This window comes from Zychaea mexicana, assembly GCF_025766255.1.
Source record: "Zychaea mexicana strain RSA 1403 chromosome Unknown BDB00scaffold_10, whole genome shotgun sequence".
NCBI classification, from domain to species: Eukaryota; Fungi; Mucoromycota; class Mucoromycetes; order Mucorales; family Lichtheimiaceae; genus Zychaea; species Zychaea mexicana.
In genome coordinates, this window is record NW_026516673.1 from 362,060 (window position 1) to 386,002 (window position 23,943).

Below are 23,943 nucleotides of genomic sequence, written 5' to 3' on the forward strand. Positions count from 1 at the left end.
GCTGCAGCAGTTAAATTGGATGGCGTTGAATCGTATATGCAGAGGGAGAGGCAATCCATGTTTAACCGAACAGAGCTTGTCAATATTAACGAGTTTTCAAGGAATGAAGAGAAGCGGATGTCTATTCAAAATTGGGTGTTGCGTCGTACGCGAACAAACCTTCTTTGGTTGAAAGGTAGAGGCCACTACCACCCCACAATAGCGCTATCGACAAGCGAGCGAGAACAAGCGTACAGCCAGTGATTTTACCTTTGATATGCAGTAAAGTATGTTTTATATGGTGCGCAGCATAATCTTGAACACTTCTTACAGAATTATTGACATGTTCCTGCATTGTCAGATACAACAGCACTGATAAAGATAACACTTTCAGGATCGGCAAATGATACTCCGCGGGAGGGATGCTCTTGCTGCATGAGAGCACGCGATCGTGTAAGCCATATGTCAGGCGCGTTCCATACTGCAGTTATATGTACTAGTCCCTAAACTACCATTGTTCTTCTTCTTCTTCTTCTTAAAAGCAGACTAGAGCAGAATATTGTGTTATAGATCATATGTAGCCAATATATACATTCTTTCCGTCAGCATGGTACTGAGAAATGTTTGCATTGAGAAACAAGCTAATTTAAACGGATAGACTGATTTTCTACACGTCAGGTTACTTTCCCTTTCAAATATCGAATGACCAAATAAAACAGTATCTCATGATTAAAACAGCAAAGAAAAAGAGATATTACTGTATACATTATATTAGACGATTAAAATGAACAAAGCCATTTTTTTATTATTGTTTTTGAGTATATTATTATTAAGTTACTGTTACCAGCTCAAGGAGAAAGAAAGAATGCAAACAAAAGAAAGAAAGGATGATGTAGTGGATGAGAATGTGCTATGAAGAAAAAAATATGTATAAATGAAACGCAAAATGCATGAATGTGTGGTAGGGAATGACTAAACAAGAGATCAGTTTGAGTAGCTCCAGTACTTTGTCATTGGTGAAGAGGGTATCTGGTCCAAAAGCAACAGCTTGTTGGAATAATAAAAGCGGGGGTCGACTTGGCCTCGGCTGTAGTACGAGCGTCGGCCATGATGCACTAGCTTCCACTCTTGAATCTGTTGTGGATAGCGGCTATTGCCGGGGCTAACCTCGATGACCTTCAAATCAGCATAGATGCCGGGGTGCCTTTTATCCGTGTGCGTGCTCTGGAGGACGCAGACAAGGTATTTGAGATCCAAGGCGAACCAAGTGTGGGCCAGGTTCAGGTACTTGAGCTGCGGCATGCGACCCAGCAGCTTGAGCAGGGCATCAACGGTAACCTGCTTGGTGGATGCAAGCGAAAAGTATTCTAAGCGACGCGCATTGGCCTCACAAAAGTTTGAAAGCACGTGGTCATCCATGTTACCATGGCCGCCCAAATTGAGTGTTCGGAGCCGTGGCATATCCATGGACACCAAATGAGCCAGGCACTCGGAGCAAAAGTTCGATCCGCCAATCCCGTTGAAACTCATGTTGAGGTTGAGCTCGATCAGATCCTTGGCCTGGCTGAGGAATGGCAGAAAGGCTGAGCAGCAGCTGATACCGTGGCATCCTTGCAGGTTGAGGTGGGTGAGCGAGGTCGGGTCGAGATGGTTGAACAGCTCGCTTGTGATCTTGGTGTTGGCCAAATCGAGGCGGGTGAGCTCGTTCTTGGCGAGCTGTCCAAAGAATGGGATGAAGAATGAGGATTGGGACAGCGCCATGCACATGTAGAATGATATCCGGTTCAATCGGGGCGGCATCACCGTGTTTTCCGGCAGCTGGGACTCCAGCTCAAGCAGATCCTCATCCTCGTCCATGGCAAGCAGGAGCTCGTCGCCATCCTTCTTGTTCTTCTTGTTGCTACCGTCGCCGCTAAACACATGAGCCATCGCATCGGTAAACTTGCGGTCACAGAAACCCGTGAAATCCAGCACCTCCAGTCTTGGATGGCCGTTAAAGATAGCCCTGATCACAATCGGCTCGACAAAGGCCTGCATCATCTCTTCTCCGACGTACAGTTGGGTAAGATTGACGCAATCGATGAGTAATTGGGCCAGCGAGTGTGGCTCGACAATCGCCTTGGCTTTGGCTTCGGTCCATCCGGAACCGCGTGCGGAGTAGCTTGAAAGGTCGAGACAGCGTACATGCTTCAGCCAGCCTCTCTTTCGGAATAAATCTCTGTGGCCCAGGAATGCGGCGTACTGCTGAGGGGTCTTGATGGCAACGGTGTGGAAGAGAGATCGGATGGCAGCGGCATGATGCTGCTGATTCACGCGGGAGAGCTGGGATATATCTTTAGAGGACTGGCAGTTTTCGGCAATGAGTTCAAGTAGTTCAATGGACAGATGGCGCATAGATTTATCAGGTTGGGGAATACAAGTCAAGGGTAGATTCGTGGGGTTGTAAGAGTATGGATGGGTGTGTGCACGGTAGAGGAGTTGTATAAGAGGCAAAGGGCGCTGTTGTTGTTTTCTTAACAAGAGTGTTGGCTAGCGTGAAAGTGGTTGGAAGAAGAAGGAAGAAGAAGGTAGTCGTTGGAGAAAGAAGAAAACGACGGGTTCGCAAAAGTTCCTTTATAAGCCAGCAGAAGAGGGGGGCGGGTGGGGTGCATGTCGCACGCGAAATCCCTTGTCCGCGGAGTGATTTGCTTTCTCACGATAAGCATAACATGATTGGTGGACATCAACCCCCAAGATCGCGCTAGCTTCTGATTGGCTCTTTTGATCTAATCACAAGATCGTGATTGCTGCACGTTTGGCGATAATTCTTTTATTTGTGCAAAAACACACCACGGGGTGGCGTGATACGGCTTGCGACGTACTGTTGATACTGTGTGTACATGGGAGATTTTTATCATTACTACTAGACCTTTTATTGCTGGGGACCTGGTTTAGTTTGTCTTTTTGGGCGGGGGGAATGAGAGTGCTAAGCGATGATAGTAATATAATAATGGCTCTGGCACAGCCTATGTCTTAGTCTGAAGTAAGAAATTTAAGGGGGTTCACTTGCCCTTGTGGATGTGGGAGACATCCAAGATCTCTATCTGCCTTCGAATTTCAAATCCAAGGCCTGTTGTTTGTTGCTGCTGCTGCTGCTGCCCGCGGCTTATACGGCTTTACAGAGAGAAACGCCTACACGCGCATGGAAAGGGATTGTGCAACTCCGACTTCCGAGCATGATTCATTTGTTTGTTGGGAACGTCTCCATCCACTGTTGCTGCTGCCCCCATCTCAGCTTTTTAATAGGTTTGCTTGATCAGCATTGTTTGCTCATTAACGGATATTTGATAGGTTTCTTTGTGCGATGAGTAACTATGGCAACTTATACAGCACCTTGTGTTGCTGCCAAGGACACCAGTTTTCTCGTAATATGTAGTAGTAGGACGACAGGCAATGACTGATAGGGGTGGATCTAGACACCGTTTGTGCCTCACATAGCATTTGCAGTCCATCTAGCCGTCATGGTGATGGTGCACTGTTTGTTGGGATGATGAAAATGTCATAACCCACTTTTGGTTCCTCCGTGCAATGGTGTCACGGTTGCACAGGGGGGGAAAGGTATGTACATAACAAGTCATCCAACACAACGACAGCAGCAACAACAACGCTCGGCCTGCTGCCGTATTGAGTATAAAAAGAAAAGAGTGAAAATGACTGGTTCTCACAGCTTTGTCTGTAAGGTAGTACATCGCGTCCCTCTGCTTCAGCCCCTGCTGCAAAATCCCTAGATGGCACACTCACGCTCACCATCATCTTCTCCCTGCCGGAATAAGAAACCCCCAACGAGCTTATGGGCGTACATAGTGCACTAATAGTTAACTTCAATATTATATTAGGTAGGAAAAATGAGGAGAGAGAAAAGACGGAAAGGCTTATTATTCTTCCGTTCGCCGGTTTATTATATAACATTAAAACAACGTCATATGTTTATTCCTAGAAATAAGTAAGCAGATAAGATAAACGTTCTGTGAGTAACAGTGACATCATGAGATAAAGTTAGTTGTTAAAATAAGGGGTTTTTTAAATAATAACAACACGGTGGTTGGTAATTCATTATGGTTGATGCTTAATAAGTACAGCGCGGCACAGAACCTCATGCCGCGGAAACCGAGAGGCTAAATTCCTCTCTTTCCTTCTGTATACGATCCTATCTTATCGTATATCTGCTGATATGTAGATATAAATGCTTCCTTAAGAACAAATATATATCTCAAGTAATCATTTTATAAAGTTATATGTATATTACTGATTCTTCTTTATTCACTGTGAAACATAATTGATGGTATAACACCGTAAGTTCCTCGTCACCGGGAAAAGCGGTTACAGCAATGAATGGACCCTTTCTTCGGGGTTCGTTACTTGGCAGGATGTGCTGTCGTTCTTTTTGAGAAAGAGTTACATAAAGATACGGATCCCTTATACAATAACCGACTTCCCTTGATATTTGCACTATCTCCCCTTTCAACAGATACGCCTAACACACTACAGTTCACGCACCATCTTCAAATGCATCTTCAACCGACTCCTCTGCGTTGATAAAATATCTAGAAGCTGCGTACATACTCCCGATTTAGACCATGAATCTGTGTTCGCACACATATATTCTTCCGACTGGCAAAGTTACCAAAACTCTGCCGCTATGTTTATATACGCTCTAACAGCCTTTCTATCAATCAATCACCGTTAAGTGATTATTGTCGTCGACCCGTGTTTCGGAAACTATCGCCTATTTGAGAAATTTTTGGTTGATTAAGGTGCAAAGGTACCCTCCTGATATTTGCAGGGCCTAAACTCTTAAAAATGCTGCAGAAATAAAAAAGCTAAAAAGTTGGATAGGTGGACCGATCATTAAGCGATCAATTTCGAGATCGAGTGTTTTGCATTGATAATAATGTTGTGTACTGTGATGTAATCGGGCTTATTTTATGTTGGAATACTGCCTCTATCATACGAACCTTAGTCACTTGAAAAAGTCTTGTTCAAATACATGCCACCTATTACATATAAGGTGTTATTGCAATTGGCAAGTACTACTGTGTAGTGTACGTAGTACATAATACTAGAAAAATCTGATTCTTGTGAGAAATGTAACGTCTGTGGTGCATATGTACACTTGTATATTCTGTGCATAAATGCATGAGCAGCTTCAAGGCAGCAGCAGCAACATCAGAGGTAAAGTATCTAACAATGGTGCAGCTTATGTACTTTCAGTTTTTTTACGTACTGTATGTATAAACAATAAGAACCGAAAAAGACAAGTTGCCGATGCTGCGAATTTTTCTAACATCCATTACAGGTAATAGCATATAGTATAGCAAAAAGCGATATAATTTATTATTATTTTATCTTACATTTGATTCATGGTGCTGCATCATAAAAAAGCTGTATTTCATGGGATGAAAATAATAAACATTGTGTAGTTTTCTCTGAGTGTGTATAGTAGTATGTAAGTATGAACATGAAGAAGGAGAGGGGGCCTATATGATGTTGTATAAGAAAAAAAAGGAGGTAGCTAAAGATTTTTCGATGTGGATGTACATAATAAATAAGGAAAGAAAAAGAAGGCATATTGTGTACAAGAAAATAAGAGAGAGAATTCGCTCGTCTTTTAAATAAATAATTTTAGCAAAGGTTTAAAAGTTTTGGGCGTCAGCACGAAAAGAAGGTGAAGTACTTGATGGTGATGAAGATGAAGATGAAGACGCACGGATGTCTGACCGGTTGCTTGTCGTCGTTGACGAGGAGAGTGGATAGATAGGATAGTTTGTCCGATGATCGACAAAGGCTGCAGCGGAAAAAGTCCGACATGAAAGTTGATCTAGTAAAAGAGAGGCATAATACGTTCAGCAAGCGATCGACCACGTGCCACGTGCCACGTATAAACAAAGCAAAAACAAAGGGCTGGGGATGCAAAAGAGAGAAAGAGAAAAACTCACCCATCATGCTTGGTATTTCCTCTTTTGCTCGATGCACTCTCCTACTGTCAGAACCTAATGGATGGGCCGCGGTGACTGCGATATACCCTCGGGGCTGATCGTTTGGCGTTAATGACGGAGGGGGAGGAGTTGTAGGTGACCAATGCGTAGTGACGATCAACGAAGGGCAACTGGTCTGTTTTGAAAGATTGCTTCTGCTCGGACCTTCTATCAAACAAACCAGGATAATGGCGGTGAGTCCAAACATCAGATGATGTTTTGTGTAATCCTCTACCTAGTTGACAAAAACAAACCTAGCTCCTTGACCCAAGAAGGGGCTCCACCAATGATAGCAGTACCAGCAGCATTATCGCCAATACTAATACCAGCACTACCTGGTGGTACTGTCCTGCCAATATCCATTGCTGAAGCAGCAGATGGAGTAGGAGTAATATCAGCAGCGGCAGCAGTTGGTATTGTTGTTGTTGTAGTAGTTGTAGTAGCACGAGCGCTCATCACGGAATCGATATTGTTACTATTATTGCTGTTACTGCTACAGTTGCTTGTACTACTGGCAGCAGTATGATTTCTGCTGACAAAATTCGTTGATGTATTAGTGATGGCGATAGTTCGGCTACTATTGGTCGTCGTTGGATTATCAAACGTTGACGTCGTGCTGCCAATGGCTAAGGATGACTTTTTCCGACGCGTTGCTCGATGCACGCACTCAATTCCGTTGGCGGCGCAGAACGCACAGGGGTTACCGCCATCACATTTTGTTTTACGTTTACGACATACTTCGCATGCTGAGCCTGAGCTCAAGCGACGAGGAGGCACATTGGTCGAGTTGTAGGCCATTGAAGATGACCCGGTGCTTTTGGATCGGCTTAGCGAATGCGGCTGCTGCTGTTCTTTCATGCTTTGATGGATCGCAATGAAACGAGGGTCCTCATTTAGAATGTAATGTGGAAAAGAGTTGGGGCTGCTTGGCGGGAACGGCATATAGAGAAGGGGGAAACAAGGTAATGGCAGTAGTAGTAGTAATAGTAGGAAGAGGAAAAATAGGGATGATGACCAAGTAGATATCTGAAATCCGTGCGTGTATACGATGGAAAAGCAAAAACCAATTTTGAAATGTTATTTTCTCTTCTTTATATATATTTGCTACAGTACACTTGAATGTATGTTTTGATTGTATGTAATAAATTGTCCCTACTGGCTTAAAATAAAAAGAAGAAACAGAGGAGGGGGGGGTTAGAGAAAAGGAAAGAACGCAACGAGAGAGAAAGAGAGAGAGAGAGAGAGAGAGAGAGAGAGAGTGTGTGTGTGTGTGTGACTCTCTTGGCCACCCAATTATAAGGAGTTGGGAGTTAAAAGGGCGGGAGTGATGATCCAGCTTATTACAGGTATGTACAAGCTTTATGTAGGTTGCCCGTGGCAATTATGTACGATCCATGGTTACCGCATATACACGCGATATGGATACGGAGTCGCCAATTGTCAGACACACACACACACACGGGATCATCCAACCGTCGGTGCTGCATCGGAGGAAAAGGAGTGGGATGGGTTTTTGAGTTCTTCTTGTAAGATTAATGGGAGAGTATATGTACTAGACATGCCATGCACAAATCGGCTGCTTTGTTGACGGGTTGCCATTCATATGCTTTTTCTTCTTATTATTTGTTGAACAAGCGTAATCCTGACTGCGTATCTGTTTTTATGTATACTGTAACAACAGCAATAATAACCAAAATATTAATTACTTTTTTATAAGGATAGGCCCGTGGGAACGCAGCGTGCCACGCAGTATCAATATGTATGGCATTATTTTTTGTGAATTCTTATCCAGAAGAAGGGGTCAATTTGTATCAGGTGTAATATGGGTACCCACAGCTCGGCATCAAGTAGCACAGAATAGCACAACAAGAGGAACATCCGACCCAGACTATACTAAATGTTCTAGTTCAAAATGTTAGTTAGTACCACTGTCCATATAGTGGATATACAGCGAAAATGAAATTGTGAGTTTAGAATTATCAAAGTTTCTTTTCCATCCTTATTTTGCTCTTGTGTGCAATATACCAATTTGCTGTTGCTGATGGAATAAAAAGGCTTATTGAGGACATCAACAGCATTAAGAAAAGAGTTGCCGCTACTGCAGCTTTTGTTGTTGTTGTTGATGTGCTAGCAAATGATAAATAGAAGTGCTAATAGAAAGGCTAAAGAAAGAAAATCAATTTTCTACTTGTGTGTACTACTGCTGCGTCGAACTCGACGGAAGCCGATCCGGCAATGTTCCGACAATATATGTTTCTCTCTTTTCTACAAATGTGCATTTTTTTTTCTTACATACATTACATGACCCTCGGAAATCCCTCCCTTCCCCTCTTTATTTTTGTATGTGGTGTGCAATGCGTAATGTGTGCGTGTGTGTTTTTGGCCCTCACCAGAAGGGAATAGCAGGATAGCTGCTGCCGATTGGATAGAAACTGATCGCATGATAATCCTAATTCAGACTGCAACATTAATGCTACTATGTTCATCTGCTGTACATCCTTTATTAGTAGGCTAGCAGCAGATAAAGAAAGGCGGGAAAAGTAAAAGTACAATCTAGAGTGTTGGTGCGGCAGCAACGGCCCTTGGTTGCAAATGCAATTATTTTGTAATGTGATTTTTTATTTATCAAATTCTCTCAATCATCAATTGAGAAAACATCGTAAGGGTCGTCGATGATGCAGCCGGATGGTCGTTTCCTGACCGATGAATTCCGAGATATACACGCAACATGGGTGGAATCCAATCGCCAGACTAGGAGAAATTATGCAATGTATTGGGAACAACGAAAGAGGAGAACGGGGAGATAAGAGAGGGAATGTGAGAAATAGACATAGAGTGGGGGAAGGGTATGTATAGACACCCACCATCAACTTGGTATAGAACCATCACCGGCCTACTTTCTCTTCCCCACCTAGCCATTCCCTACTCCCTCCCTTTTGGCTCTGTGAAATGTGTGCATTATCTGTAGTGGACCCCCATCTGTGTACTATGCAAAAAAAAATCCTGCTGGTTGCAGCAGGGAGCTCCTCACGGTCTTAGATAATAATAAACATCAGTCGCAGCACTTAGAAGCAGATGTGCGCTGATCTCGTAGAACGTCGACTGTACTTCATGACAGCGTATGTTGACGGAGACACTTTTTGGACTTTACCAGCATCCCCTATTCTTCTTTTTCTAAAGATATATACTACTTTTACCTATTCTCCCTTCAGATGTGAAGAGTACCTTAAATACAGTAGTACAAACTGCAGAGCGCCGATTTTTCGATCTTTAGGCAGCGGACTCGATACGAAAAGGTTGAAGAAAAGAGATGAGGGAACATAACCCGGAAGCAGAGTGACAATACTACTTTTCTTAGTACCATCGCTACTAGCTAAACTGATAATGATAATGTTAAGATGGAAGAAGATATAAGGGAAAGAACGTCAAACGCGTATGGTTCCTTTTTTCATATTCACTGTTGCACTTTCTTTTCTAGTAGAGTCCTTGCATTTATATATAATGCAGTGTTTGCCCTCTAATTATTATCGCTATTATATTTTATCATCGTCGTGGCCTTTTCAGTGGTAGTAATGTATGGCGGACTGCTGCACAGAGTTTTGCGCGTGCGTGTAACCTATTAAAACTATTACACTATAGCGACTATGTACTATTGAGCCATCTCCATGCATAACATGCAGCATTGGCATTATTAGATCGCTCCTTATCAATTTTGGGTTCCCTAATTCTCTGAAAGTCCGAGTGATCCCTGCTGCTGCTGCTGCTGCTGTTCAATACACTTTATGTTACAACATTAAACGTACCAGCCACCACCATAACAGCATAGACTGACTGTTTCTTCCTTCCATCAATAGAGCCATCCATATCTTTTACCGTTTTTAACAATGAAGGAAAATACTCAGCCATAACCATACGAAACTGGTGTACGCTGCAAGACGTGTGCGTGCGCGCGCCTATGGTGCAAAAGAAACGCGCTAAGCAAAAACATGGTACTGTATCATCCTAGTAAATAATCATTTCTCATAATGAAATAATACTTGAGCAAAAGAGAGTAAGAAATACAGAAAAAAAGAGAGAGAAAACGCACGCACAGTTCAAGATTTATATAGTCGTATATACAGTATATTTACACGGTTGCTGTTGTCTTTGTCAAGAGTTTATGTAAACCGTTCTCTCTCTTCAAATGCACAAGGATGAAGCGTTTAACTTGCATATAATTTGTGTCAAATATTACAGACCTCCTCTTTTGACGAAGAATAGGATCCCATCCGCTTACTATTGTCGCGTTTTTCAAAAGAGAGTGACAAACGAGAAAGAATAACAGGAAAACTTTATAAATAAACTTGCCAATTCGATCACCCATTTTTCTGTTTATTTACATATCATACTCATTCCCAGCCCCCAAACTATCGCACATTCGGGACAAGAGCCATAAAAGAAGCAGGAAGATCCAAAACCATTTTCCGATGCCATCGAAGAAACTATATACACTGTAACTTTTATGGCAACAAAAGCACACGCAGTTTCTTCAGCTATCACTGTCATTCTCACCAAATCAATGCAATGGCAAAAAAGACTTGAGACTAATGGTCATAACTCATCCATTTTTCCCGCAAACAAAATCATACAGTTTATGCTCACCTCACGTTTCTGATATTCATTGAGTGTGATGATATAAATCCATAGTAATACTGAAATTTGTAAAGGGAATTACTACGCGCACGACAAAACTTGACCTCGCGCACGACATTTTTTTGGTACTTTAGTATTCCGCAGTTGTCGTGGGCACAGTCTCTCGCACAGTTTGAAAGACCCTGCACACGACAAAAATTGATCTCGTACGACAATTTTTTTGGCAGTTGTCGTTTACCTCAACGTACTCGACGATTTCTGTTCTTCTTGTCTCATAATTAAGCTCTTGTGCCTTGTCTCCGGATTTAATTGTTCTTTATAATCATTGAAACACCTATTTTTCTGATCCCTTATTTCTTACTACATGTTTTGTTCTTCGCCCTCCAAATATTCAACTATTTGGTCGACACATTATTATCATCTTTCAATATATATACGTCGAATATTACACTGAGCGTCAAAATTTTACTTGAATAGAATTACATGACAGCCCTAGCTCTGGCAAGTTGAACACGAACACAGGATATGTCTTTGCAGCCAATACTATCGTCATTGATATTAAATGGTGAACACTTGGTGCACCGTCTACTCACTTTTCTATAGTCTTAGTTACGTCTTTTTGTGCTGACTAAGGAATCGTCTCGCTTGTGCTTCACTATATCATAGTACTTATGTTGGCACAAAGTTGTTTGCTTGCCATTTGGATACACGATATGTTAACATTCAAGTAACTCGGTATATATCATCATAGTTCTGTCGTGAGCAGGGTCTTCCAAACTGTGCAAGAGACGGTGCGCACGGCAACTACGGAATACTAAACTATCAAAAACAATATCGTGCGCGAGGTCAAGTTTTGTCGTGCGCGTAGTAATTCCCTTTGTGAATGTCGAACCTACTATCTCTACAAATGACTTAGCTACAAAGTATATTAGCATGTTAATCTAAAGAGATCAATTTATGACAGGAGTTTGCGCGCCTGGACGCTTTTATTATGGATTGGCAAGTAGCAAAGCCAGTTAATATTTTCTCTACCGCGTTCGGCAAGACAGAGCTTAGCGAGTATATGATAGCTATGGTGTAGTTATACATTTGTAAATTCTTTGCGGTAGGGCGTGGTACGTACGCTTTTGTTCGCGAATGGACGACTGTCATTTAGTGAGTCAAGTATTAATGTAGACGTGTGCGTATATTTGTGTGGAGAAAAGCAACGCACTTATCGACTTTTTTTCAGCTTACACATCGTAGTATCTTTCGTATTGCTAAGCAGCCACCATCACCAGGCTATATGCCTAGTTCTTCTTAGATTATGGAGGTTGCTGTTTCCTGCTCTACATCAGCAGTTATTACGTTATTCTACTCCTCTAGAAGGCATGGGCAGTCTTTGTAGTATGTAGTATAAGTGAAAAGAGTGGTCCCTACCACCTAAAAGATACTCAGAGAAAGAAGGACAGCATATAAATTTCGAGTCAGAACCCAAAATTCTGTTTCGACACCGCTTTTGTCTTAAAGAGCTTAAGAACCAACACGTATAACAATCATGGCATTTATCGGTTGGAACCGTCAGCAAACTTGCGCGATCGGTGAAGAGCTGCAGGCTGATGAATCTGTCGATTAGCTTGCTGGGGCGACTTTCCAATTCCTGCGCTTCATAGAAAGCTTCGCATAGACAATGCTAGAGCAAAGTAAACCCCAACAAAGTAAATATATTTATACACCCATAAGCAGGCCAGAAAGGTATACCCTTCATAAACTACAATTGAACGAGCACATATGTATAAGTTAAACGTAATGCAGAGATCGATTCTCGAACTTTTTTATAAGAAAGCAACACTCTGCTGACGTCGACATGAGCCACCTTAGCAGCTGTACAATACCGACCTCACCAATCAACTTATCAATGATTGGTTGCTGAAGCCGTTAAAATGCTTCTCTTGGTCTGAAGTCCAAAACCAACAAAGAATATCTACAAACCTTTGTCCTCTAAGAGCACCTGCAGCGGTCGCTGTTACGAAACTGTTAAATTCCCGAGTTTAACAGCCCTCTTAACAGTGCGTAACAGCTTAACATCAGGGCATTTCGTGCAGCGGTTACTGTTACGAAGCTGTTAATTTCACACGTCGTTGGTTTTAATAAAAGCTTTGCCCTTTCTCCTGAGCAGGGGGCAGCGGCAGAAACGTCAGACAGAAGGGTGGCGTTAGAAGTAGTGTTGTTCAATTTGAAGAATACAAACAAAGAATGAAGTGAGATATAGCTTTATTTTTCAAGTCCTTTTTCTCGATTCAAGAAACTGTTAAATTTAACAGGACGTTAACAGCAACCGCTGCAAGGTTTGGCTGTTAAATGAACTGTTAAATTTAACATAACAGGTTCTTAACAGCGACCGCTGCAGGTGCTCTAATAAAAATTCAGTTCTAAACATTATCAAGGCTTCAGCGAAGCGTATTCGTTGTCCAAACACGGACTTGACTGTTAACATACCTAAGAAAAAGCAAGATGTCTACAACACCACCAATGAAAGCAAACGACAAGCCGACGATAATGAATAAAATACCTCTCTGCACAAACATATCTTCACAAGAATGAAACATCTTGTTTCAGAGCAAGAACAATCGAACCCGAACACGTTGAAAATCCAGGTAATGATTATAATACCTATCATATAGAGCTACCGTTTTATGCACATAACATAGGAAAGTTTGATGGATGTGGGTACAAGCATAAATTATGTATTAGCAATGAAATGTACCAGGGCATACACAACTTGCAGAAAAACGATTGGAACAGACAAACCAGAGTGATAGTGACCATAGCACATTGAAAAGTGGTTTAAAGGAGAATAAAGAGCCATGTAATATACCCATACCATATGCTCCCATATACAGTATCTGTGATATAGATTAAAATAATAAGGAGTGATGACTAGTGATAATTGTCATCATGACGACGATCAGCCTCTTCCAAAGCGTAGACACATATGCTCCTTCCATTACAGTTCGAGTATATGCTATAAAATGTATGTCGACCATAACAGGTGCTAATGTGTATATCGCGCCTGAAGTGCATATTGTTTTGATTTCAGATAATAACGTTAAAAAATGTTTTTGGTGATGAAACTAACTTTAGAACTGTTTTCGTCAAGAAATAGTAGCAGCTGGACATAGAGGTGTAGCATGTACTCAATGTCCCCAATTCTAGGGACGTTTGTACATGTGCACGCAATTGACATACGCTATAAAAATGTATAGCGTGCCTATACATACTCAAATTTCTTTATGAACTTTTAGAAGTCTGCGGCTTGTAGCCTCCGCCTTACTCCAATATCTGTGGCTGATCAACAGAAAACAGAAGTTGCGGCTCTTTGCAAATATATTCCAAAACAGATGAATCTCGGCAAATACAGCCATCACCATCAACCCTTTCTTCTATCACCAGAGTCACTAGATCCTGCAGGGTTTTGGTATACATTTAACACTTTAGTTTAGCGATTTGGATCTGCCGGAGCAACTATGTGTACACTATGATGTATAATAGTAGTATATAGTGCTTTCAACCTATGAAATTACAAAAGTGACGGGATCAAATACATTATTCAGTTCACCAATATTAATTTTCAGGAAAATGTGCTGTAGCTCTTGCCATACAATGACCGGCTATGGATGGTCGGTGTCTCTGTGCTTACTTACCAATGGAGAGCATACTAAACAAACTCTTTCACAAAAGCAAGCTATTGACGATGGAATGTGGTAGTAGATAGATATGATATATTTTCGGCAATGTAGAAATGAAATATTGAGTCTGTGATAGGATATATGTGAAGTGTGCTATGTATTATCTGCCGGGCCATGATCCTAGGACGGATCGACCTTTCTTATTTTTCACCATTTTTCGGGCGGCAAGATTGGATTATATGTTTTCCGCGGATGATCTCTCGCTTTTTGTTTCTGTGAAAGTCAAAGCACAGATTGGCATTAGCCGAGACCATTTGCTATATTGGTGTATTGGTGGTTAGTTATCATAAAATTAGGCAAAACCCTCCAACTTAAAGAATTGCAGCCAGCAACGATATAGCATTTAAAAGATACGAGAATACTGTGGTCCAAACTAATGAATGTATTCTTGAGCCTTTTAAATGCGATACCATGCTTCTGCTAGCAGAATCGCCTGAAATCAATAATATTATCGTTTGACGCATTGACATCAATCGAGGAAATTTGAAAACGTTAAAAAGCACCAAAAGTTCTCGATGGGTGTTACCGTATTTGCGACGGTAAACCTTTTACTTTTGCAAAGCTCAAGAGCCCACTTACCCGCATGGTTACCAATGCTTCGAAGCTGCTGGAGAGAACGTCAAAATCGTGCAAATCGCGGGGGATGTAAAAAACTGCAAGTGGGATCAAACGGTACACTGCTTGGTACTTGAGATCCATGACAAATAGTGTACATCGAAAGCCTACAACAAATTGCAGGTTATGGTATTGCTTTAAGTAATCGCTTCATCTTATATAGCTCACCTTCTACTAGTAACCCTAAAATCGTGATTTTAGGATTGTCGACGCCGTCTTGTACCATCTTGTCCAATGAGTCTTTCATCTCATTGGCAAGTTTGACTAAGTCGGGTCTGCTGCCAGTGCGGACTTTGTGCGGTGGTTTGATCTCAACGATCAACAAACCTTGCTTTGGCATTAAGCCATATTCGAAATTTACCGACAGGTCCGAAAACTGGTAACCCCCTTTTCCAGAGCTTTCTGTTTTTTCGCGATGTGCCCTGCCGTCGGTGCTAAATGTACACAGGAAGTTAATTGAGGATACCGATTATGCCATCATACCATTTGATACTGTACCCTACTCTTGTTGTCATATCAGTTTCTTCAAGGAATGACAGCACCAATGGGTATACCGCAGAGATAGAAAACGTGCTTTCGGCTTTATCCGTTTTCTTTGAAGATCTTGGGGAGTACACTGAAACACTAAAAATAATATTTGAAGGTATAAGTATGTATATGCACACATACAAACACACACACACACACACATATATATATATATATATATATATATTCATAAAATTAACTACATGAAGGTAACGTACATGTTTCGCAGCGACTCCTTGATACATCTTGTATCATCGCCTCCGCCGTGAGGAATGCTATCGATGATCTCGGTACACTGCGCATATTTTCTTTTTGCAGCCTATTATTATTGGTGAGTACGTAGGCACTCCTTTTTAATCGAGAATTACTACCTTTGCAAATTTGCTGATTGTAGCTTCAATTGAATCCGACAATTGTTCGAGAGGGTACAGTTCGTGGCATTCTTCAGTTATGGCTTCCCACGTGGCAGATTTGAAGCCGTATTCTAAGCATGAGCTAGGATATACGCTGTGAATGGCATCGAATAGAAAAATACTGTTGATCGAACTAGAGGTATAGTTGACAAAGTTAGCATACAATTCGGCATTTTTTACTAATTATGCGATCAGTTACTCACAGTTCCTCTTGATACGTATCGAGGCATTTGCTTTCTGCTTTCACGATTGTTGCTTGACGGTAATCTAGCAGTTTTTCGGAGATTGTTACGCCAGCAACTTCCCACTTCAAATTACAAGATTTAGCGTCCTCAATGTGATGTATGGCATAAATAGAGCCTTTTACCTTCGCTATACCCTCATGCAAAGTTATAACAGGTGCTGAGTTCTCCACAAGATAGTCAGTCAACTTTTTGCGCTATTCAAAGGATGGATAGGATATACAATTGGAGTTTCTTAACATTTATATGATACATCGATAGCTTGTAGCTTCTACTGCTACTTACGCGCTTGTTCGTACTGTCTGTTGAAGTCGTCGGTGTAGTGCCGTTGCTAATTGAGGCGGATGCTGCTGCGGATGTCGATGTCGAATTTGTTCGCTGTTCTTCAAAAGACCTCTTACCGAGGGAACCCTGGGTAATACAAATCCAATTAGTATGTGATGGTGGAAGACAGTGCAATGCATTACCTTTGAGCTTGACCCTCCGGACTCAGCACCTTCAGCGATCTAGTTGGTCGTAATAATATCAGTTTCATTTTCCACAAAAAGACGATGATACTAATCATATACTCACCTGGCTTTTCAAATACTCCCAGTCTGGTTGCTCCGTCTTGCTATAGTTCTAGATATGTGTACAATATGAGCAAAGTGAATATGCAATATTTCATGTCTAATACCTTCACATCCAATTTGTCGACCAGCTTTTTGAACATTCTTGTCCAAAAGTTTCGAATGTCAGCATCTCCAGGAGTACTACTTGTGAATGCCTCAGGCGCGTAATCGTAGAATTTCTTCAACGTCACCGCATCTTTCTCTTGTCCTATATACTTTTTAAAGCCTACAGCATTCCTTTAGATATATATCCGGTTATTGTATACGTTCTAACTCACTCTCTTGTATGTTGATCATGTCAATGATGCAATTGGAGGACAGTTGCCTAGAAACACGAACTGGGAGGAAGAATTAGTAGCTATGCAACGGACTCACAGCCGTAGCTACTGGCCGCAGCAACTTCTAAACACCGCTATTTCTGGCCTCATGGTTGTGACGGAGATATCTTCAACCTTGTAGTAATTCGGAGTGCCTACGTACTCACCAATAATAATAGGCTGCAAAAAGAAAATATGCGCAGCGTACCGAGATCATCGATAGCATTTCTCACGGCGGAAGCGATGATACAAGATGTATCAAGGAGTCGCTGCGAAACATGTACGTTACCTTCATGTAGTTAATTTTATGAATATATATATATATATATATATATGTGTGTGTGTGTGTGTGTGATTCTACAATTATTTCCCCTTAAATCACTATGAAGTTGATAATTAATTAAGAATATTTCTAACGTACATTAGTGCTCAGGGAATACAGCAACGAGCAACAATTTGCTGTTTGTTTGGGAACGTCAAGATTCGCTGGATTTATGTATGGCTCCGTTTATTGCTCACACAAACTGTCCTGATGAATTTATGATCATTACAGTTAATTACAAACGCTAAGTATCGCAATTTATACTATTCCTTTCTCTGAACATTTTTCATTTTATTGCGAGGACCTCTGTTATGCCTATTTCAGAATACGTCCAAGTGAACGTGTGTGAGATATTGGGCCTATGTCGTCCGTATCCCTCATCTCTCTTTTGTTCCTTTTCTTCAAGTGGACTGGTGTGGAATATTGGGCCTACGTCGTCCGTAAACCTCACCTGTCTTCTATTTCTTTTCTTCAACCGGATGGTGTGGAATATTGGGCCTACGTCGTCCGTAAACCTCATCTTTTTTCTATTTTTTTTTATTCAGTGGATGGGTGTGGAATATTGGGCCTACGTCGTCCGTATCCCTCATCATTCTTCTGCGAGTGGACTGGTGTGGAATATTGGGCCTACGTCGTCCGTAAACCTCACCTTTCTTCTATTTCTTTTCTTCAAGTGGATGGGTGTGGAATATTGGGCCTACGTCGTCCGTATCTCTCATCTTCTATTTCTTTTCTTCAAGTGGACTGGTGTGGAATATTGGGCCTACGTCGTCCGTAAACCTCACCTTTCTTCTATTTCTTTTCTTCAAGTGAATGGGTGTGGAATATTGGGCCTACGTCGTCCGTATTCCTCATCTTTCTGCTATTTCTTTTCTTCAACCGGATGGTGTGGAATATTGGGCCTACGTCGTCCTTATCCCTCATCTTCTTCTATTTCTTTTCTTCAAATGGATGAGATGTAAAAAGCGATATGAATTGATTTATAATTTCTGTAGTAGGACTGCATTGGCAAGTCAGCATGTATTCTCGGTATTGCGTGGTACCTCAACCTTAAAACCGCGTGCAACCTGGATCAACATCTTGTGCCGTTTGTATCGTCACACCAAGATGACTGTTGTCAACGGTGCATTTGAATCTACTACACCTTCTTTGAAATCCTGTGATAGGTAAGACTTTCGGTCGTCTCGGCTTTGGGAGGTCACTGCAGAGTGGGAGAAAGAGAAGGAGCGTGCGTGATCATAAGAGAAAGACCATAATATGTATGCGATAAGGCGTATGTATATACTAATCAATTGCTTATATAAAGTTATCCGACTTTGGACGCTGGTAAGAGTGACCATGTCCCATGGACCCATCCGTTGCTGCGCACGACAATACTCGTTTTATGGACTTGCAAGGAGCCGAGTATGGTCTCTGTAAGTGATCTTCCTCGCCACATCATTCTCAGTGCCGACTGAGGGATGACTTACCATGTCGTTGTCACGGGCACGCTCATTGTTTACCAGACAAAGCCTCAGTAGTCTCTTTTTCTCTCTTTATCTTAGACATTATTTAGATTACGGAACAATATAAGCACTAAACAGAATGGTTCAAGGCGGCATCGACAACCGGTAAATTACATGTATAGGTTACTTGATTGAAGGTGAGCCTCATGAAATATAGCAGTTACTTAAGTCAATACCTTAACTATTAACTAGCGACTTGATGTAGGCTTTCAGTGTAATACCAAGCTCCGGAACGCTAGATTCTGCTTGCAGTTTTCTATATCTCCCACGACCAATGAGAGCAAACGTCGGAGCCCGTACCGGGCGCACCTTTGCAGCTTTGTGATGCACAGACACCATCGTCATTTGGTTCCCCTCCCTTTCGTATCATGTTCACTTCGACTCTTTAAAATCATAGCAAAATCATAATGAGGGAGTCGATGAGTCCATTATTCTTTCAGAATCAAATGAAAGTGCAAGCCAGAGCTACAGAGTTTTGCCGAAGAGATGATGGTTAGTAGTTTCGTATTGAAATTTCACATTCTGTTCAAACACTTTTTAACTCATATGATAATATTTAGGCTAGTTAGAACGCTGTTGATGATGACGACTTGATGAGCGCGACGGATAGCGAAGACGACGATGACATTGAGTGTAGCAGCGACTACAACCACCAACATTTACAACACGGATCGTCCGTCATCCTCATCTATCGATGATGAGAGTAAGAGTAATGGTATCGTTACTGTACGAAACTGTTTCCATCCAACTTCCAACGAAGTGACACGGAAATAAATAACAGCACGAATAGGGCAAGACGCTTGGCACGCTCTCAAAAAGATATCGTTGCCAAAGAAACATCGCTTGAGGGTTGTATTTCCAAAGAAAGCTCACGGATGTGGTGTTATTGCTTGATCGGGCTGACCTGGTCGATATGAAAAAAGCATTAGAGACCCAAGGCAAATTATTTGAATAAGGTAAATATCAATCTGATTTTTAAAAGTATTTTCGAGCAGTTATATGTTTATCTCGGCAAAAAAGCAGTGCTTGAGTACATGCACAGCTTCGACGCGTTTTGCCCTTCAATCAAAGTTCTATACCCTGTTTACGATATATTAACCGCCTTTGTTCCTTTAAAAGATGACCTACTGGAGAGAACCAGCAACATATATCTACGTGATCCACCAGACGTGCTGTTGTAGCAAGCAAGAAGAAAAGATAAGCACCGTCTTACGGTTCATCACACGAACTCGCTTGAAGGAGGCATTCATCAGAATTTTCGACGACGATTTGGAGCTATAATGCAGCATTACGTTAGCCATTGCTTTGATGACCGAGTATAGGATTAGCATGATCTGGATGTGAGCTGAATATTATTTGCTGTGATGCGTGCAGAATATGTATATTAATTAAAAGCTACTTATCGTAGGGAAGGTTTACAAAGGTCATTACGACATATGGCTCAAGATTTCATACAGTTACTCTACCTCCCGCTCGTTGATACGTTACCACGACATTAACAAGGTTGGAGAAACTCATCTGCATGCACGGGAGCGGGCAAAGCATATCATATCGGTTTGCCGACAAACCAACTTGTAGACGTAACTAGCTCATGATTACTCAACGTATATATAAAGACGGGGACAGGATCACATAATTTATGATTGCCATTTGTCATTCATTTTTCAATATAATCCCATTCCCTCCTATTCTTTATCTATTACTGTAACCAGATGCTCTTTTGATGTTGCTGCGTAAACTGCGGCTACCAAAAAGAAAAATATGATTAAATACGCAGTTAGTGGCGAGCCGTAGTATCTAACTGCAATAAACTTTGCCACGTAGTCACGGGTGTGATAGGTAAACGTATGATTTACGCTAGCTTTTACAAAATCCTGAACAAATTTGTGTCAAACGTTATTTGCGGGCAAAAATAGCTCTCAGGGCAGGGTAGTGTGCCAAATTGATCGTTAGCAAAGTTCGTGACTAACGCTTGTTTTTGAAACCTCTAACTTTGCCAAATAAAAGGACTTAGCGGGTGCGCCAGTAGTGTCTTTCTCACAATTGCCTGAAATAAAAGATGATGAGACAAGCCTAGCAAATAAAAGATATGAGTTTTGCGTGTTACTAGTTAGATATCATTTCTGTGTAAGAGAAGGTCTCAGATGCATGTTCAGGGATAAGGACGACGTACGTCCAGATTCCACACCCGTCCACTTGAAGAAAAGAAATAGAAGACAGATGAAGAAAACGGACTACGTAGGCTCAATATCCCACACCCGTCTACTTGGGCGTATTCTGAAATAGGTGTAACAAGGGTTCTCGCAATAAAAGAAAAAGTTTAAACAAAGCAGTAGCATGAATTGCGATTCTTAGCATTTGAAATGAGCAGTAGTGATCATAAATTCATCAGGACAGTTTGTGTGAGCAATAAACGGAGCCATACATAAATCCAGCGAATCTTTGATGTTCCCAAACAAACAGCAAATTGTTGCTCGTTGTTGTATTCCCAGAGCACTAATGTACGTTATAATACTTAAGTAGTTATCAACTTCATAGTGATTAAAGGAGAGATAATTGTAGAAGCTCGAGAGATTATGGTGAGGTTTAGCCCAAGGTTGAAGATGTCTCTGTCACAACCATGAGGTCAGAAATAGCGGTGTTTAGAAGTTGCTGCGGCCAGTAGCTACGGCTGTGAGTCCGTTGCATAGCTATTAATTCTTCCTCCCAGTTCGTGTTTCTAGGCAACTGTCCTCCAATTGCATCATTGACATGATCAACATACAAGAGAGTGAGTTAGAACGTATACAATAACCGGATATATATCTAAAGGAATGCTGTAGGCTTTAAAAAGTATATAGGACAAGAGAAAGATGCGGTGACGTTGAAGAAATTCTACGATTACGCGCCTGAGGCATTCACAAGTGGTACTCCTGGAGATGCTGACATTCGAAACTTTTGGATAAGAATGTTCAAAAAGCTGGTTGACGAATTGGATGTGAAGGTATTAGACATGAAATATTGCATATTTACTTTGCTCATATTGTACACATATCTAGAACTATAGTAAGACGGAGCAACCAGACTGGGAGTATTTAAAAAGCCAGGTGAGTATATGATTAGTATCATCGTCTTTTTGTGGTGATATTATTACGACCAACCAGATCGCTGAAGGTGCTAAGTCCGGAGGGTCAAGCTCAAAGGTAATGCATTGGGGACCGGGCAGGGTTATAATAATCATGCCCCGACTTATTGGTACTAATTGAACGAGTAGCCACACAAAGTTAGTATAACCAAAATAATTTTCATAAAATTAAATTATGTATGTCTTAGCATGCATATATTTAAAATTTTGAAAAAATAAAAATTGAATTTTTTTTATCATATAAAAATAACACCTTATAATATTAAACATGAACAACACAATCACATTCAACAATGACAAAATTGTCCTTGATACTAATAAATTAAGTATATTTTTAAATAATAATACAGTGGACCCCCTTTAATGTCAACCCCTTTAATGTCAACCCCCGATACGGTCAACCTTTTTCTGAGAACCTCAAATTTTAGCAGAGATAAATTTCAACTTCTACATAAGGTCAATGTCAACACCTTAGCCAGGGTTGACTTCTTATTGAGGTCAAACATATCTAATCAAAAAAATTTATTCTGTCGTTGGTTGAAAATATTTTGTCAGAGATGATTGCGTAGCATACATTGCCTTTTGATATCTATTTCGAATTAATTGGATTTGAGGTATGGCATGTACTACTGCGTCATGGAGTTCCTCCTCCCTATCCAAAATATCAAGAAAAGTATTGATACATTCAGATTTCTCTTTGGTCGTCAATTCCTTTTCTTCCTCCTCTTCAACAACAACCTCTTCTACACTTGTTTCAGCAACAGCTGTCACCTCCTCAACGATTTCTTGTTCTGTAAGTGATGCAAGGTATACGTCGCGCTCATACTCAGGATCAAGGTTGACATCAGGACATTGATCACGGTTGACAGCTCCGGTAGAGGTAAGCTGTTGAACTTGAGCCTCCAACTCCCATCTGTCTGTCTCCTCTGCTTGGGCAACTTCAGTAGCAGCAAGACTATCTCCTTCTCCTAAATACTTGAAGATCGTAGCTTGGAAACAGTTTTGGATTGTTTCGGCGTTTACTGCCGTCCATGCCGCTTGAATCCACCTCATCGCTTGTAGTTGATTGACAATGAAAACTTTTTCAGCGGGGCCCACGACTTGACCATTCCCGTTTTGGATCATTCCAATGGAACGATACGCCTTTTCCAGCTGTCGTCGTTTGTACTGTGCCTTAAACGACCGAATAATCCCCCCATCGAGAGGTTGGATCACGGATGTCGTGTTGGGAGGCAAGAACAAAAGCTCAACGTTGACAGGTTCATAATCGACATAATGTCCAGAAAAGTTGTCTAGTAGCAAGATCACTTTTCTCTTCCTGGCACCCATGGCTCGATCGAATTTTCTCAGAATCTCTCGGAAACACTTTCTAGTCATCCAAGCCTTCTGATTGACGAAGTATTGCTTGAAGCCATGAAAGGCAGCATCCTTGCGTTTTTTATCAACCTTGAACGAGTCTGGACATACAGCATGACCAATGATAATGGGATCAACCCATTTATCACTACCATCTGCATTGCAAAGAAGCGCGACTGAGAGTCTTGTCTTGTCTTGTTTTCTGCCGCTGAACCCTTGAGTCCCAATTGTTGTCTTCGGCTCCAAGCGATAAAACAAGCTGGTTTCATCAAGATTATAGATATCTTGTTTCTCGTATCGTTCAAGCTTGGCATGGATAGTATCCCTCTGTGCTTCAAGGGCATCAAGGTCTGCTGATTGCGCTTCTCCATGGATGCTATGTGCACTTAGCCCATATCTCCTTGAGAATCGGTCCGCCCAGCCATTTGATGCCTTGAATGCTTGAATTCCAATCAATTCTGCAAAGTTCCGGGCCTTCGTTTGAATCAGGTCCCAGGTTATCTGGATTTTATTTTTTTGTGCACAGTTAATCCAAAGCAACACCGCTTCTTCAACTT

At 41.4% G+C, this 23,943-nt stretch overlaps 5 protein-coding genes across 5 annotated transcripts; 1 reads left to right on the forward strand and 4 right to left on the reverse strand.

Annotated features, from left to right (window-relative positions):
* Window positions 1-750: 750 nt before the first annotated feature.
* Window positions 751-2,551, reverse strand: BDB00DRAFT_805612 (uncharacterized protein). The gene has a single exon (XM_053122200.1). It carries the CDS (start codon window positions 2,371-2,373, stop codon window positions 964-966), a length of 1,410 nt encoding a protein of 469 aa, XP_052983499.1. The 5' UTR covers window positions 2,374-2,551; the 3' UTR covers window positions 751-963.
* Window positions 2,552-3,289: 738 nt separating this feature from the next.
* BDB00DRAFT_805613 (uncharacterized protein) lies at window positions 3,290-3,868 on the reverse strand. The gene has a single exon (XM_053122201.1). It carries the CDS (start codon window positions 3,705-3,707, stop codon window positions 3,471-3,473), a length of 237 nt encoding a protein of 78 aa, XP_052983500.1. The 5' UTR covers window positions 3,708-3,868; the 3' UTR covers window positions 3,290-3,470.
* Window positions 3,869-5,344: 1,476 nt separating this feature from the next.
* Window positions 5,345-7,238, reverse strand: BDB00DRAFT_926108 (uncharacterized protein). The gene is made up of 3 exons (XM_053128832.1): window positions 6,248-7,238; window positions 5,955-6,161; window positions 5,345-5,836 (listed from the first exon to the last, which is right to left on the reverse strand). Exons 1-3 carry the CDS (start codon window positions 6,933-6,935, stop codon window positions 5,652-5,654), a joined length of 1,080 nt encoding a protein of 359 aa, XP_052983501.1. The 5' UTR covers window positions 6,936-7,238; the 3' UTR covers window positions 5,345-5,651.
* A 7,127-nt stretch (window positions 7,239-14,365) lies between these two features.
* On the reverse strand, window positions 14,366-17,159 carry BDB00DRAFT_805617 (uncharacterized protein). The gene is made up of 12 exons (XM_053122202.1): window positions 16,828-17,159; window positions 16,725-16,772; window positions 16,619-16,657; window positions 16,437-16,562; window positions 16,277-16,348; window positions 16,113-16,216; window positions 15,868-16,042; window positions 15,715-15,815; window positions 15,467-15,592; window positions 15,137-15,402; window positions 14,933-15,075; window positions 14,366-14,610 (listed from the first exon to the last, which is right to left on the reverse strand). The coding sequence occupies exons 1-12, from the start codon at window positions 16,861-16,863 to the stop codon at window positions 14,494-14,496; spliced, it is 1,353 nt and encodes a 450-aa protein (XP_052983502.1). The 5' UTR covers window positions 16,864-17,159; the 3' UTR covers window positions 14,366-14,493.
* Window positions 17,160-17,223: 64 nt separating this feature from the next.
* Window positions 17,224-18,917, forward strand: BDB00DRAFT_20978 (uncharacterized protein). The gene is made up of 5 exons (XM_053116470.1): window positions 17,224-17,359; window positions 17,506-17,575; window positions 17,726-17,746; window positions 18,397-18,567; window positions 18,708-18,917. The coding sequence occupies exons 1-5, from the start codon at window positions 17,275-17,277 to the stop codon at window positions 18,856-18,858; spliced, it is 498 nt and encodes a 165-aa protein (XP_052983503.1). The 5' UTR covers window positions 17,224-17,274; the 3' UTR covers window positions 18,859-18,917.
* The last annotated feature ends 5,026 nt before the right edge of the window (window positions 18,918-23,943 follow it).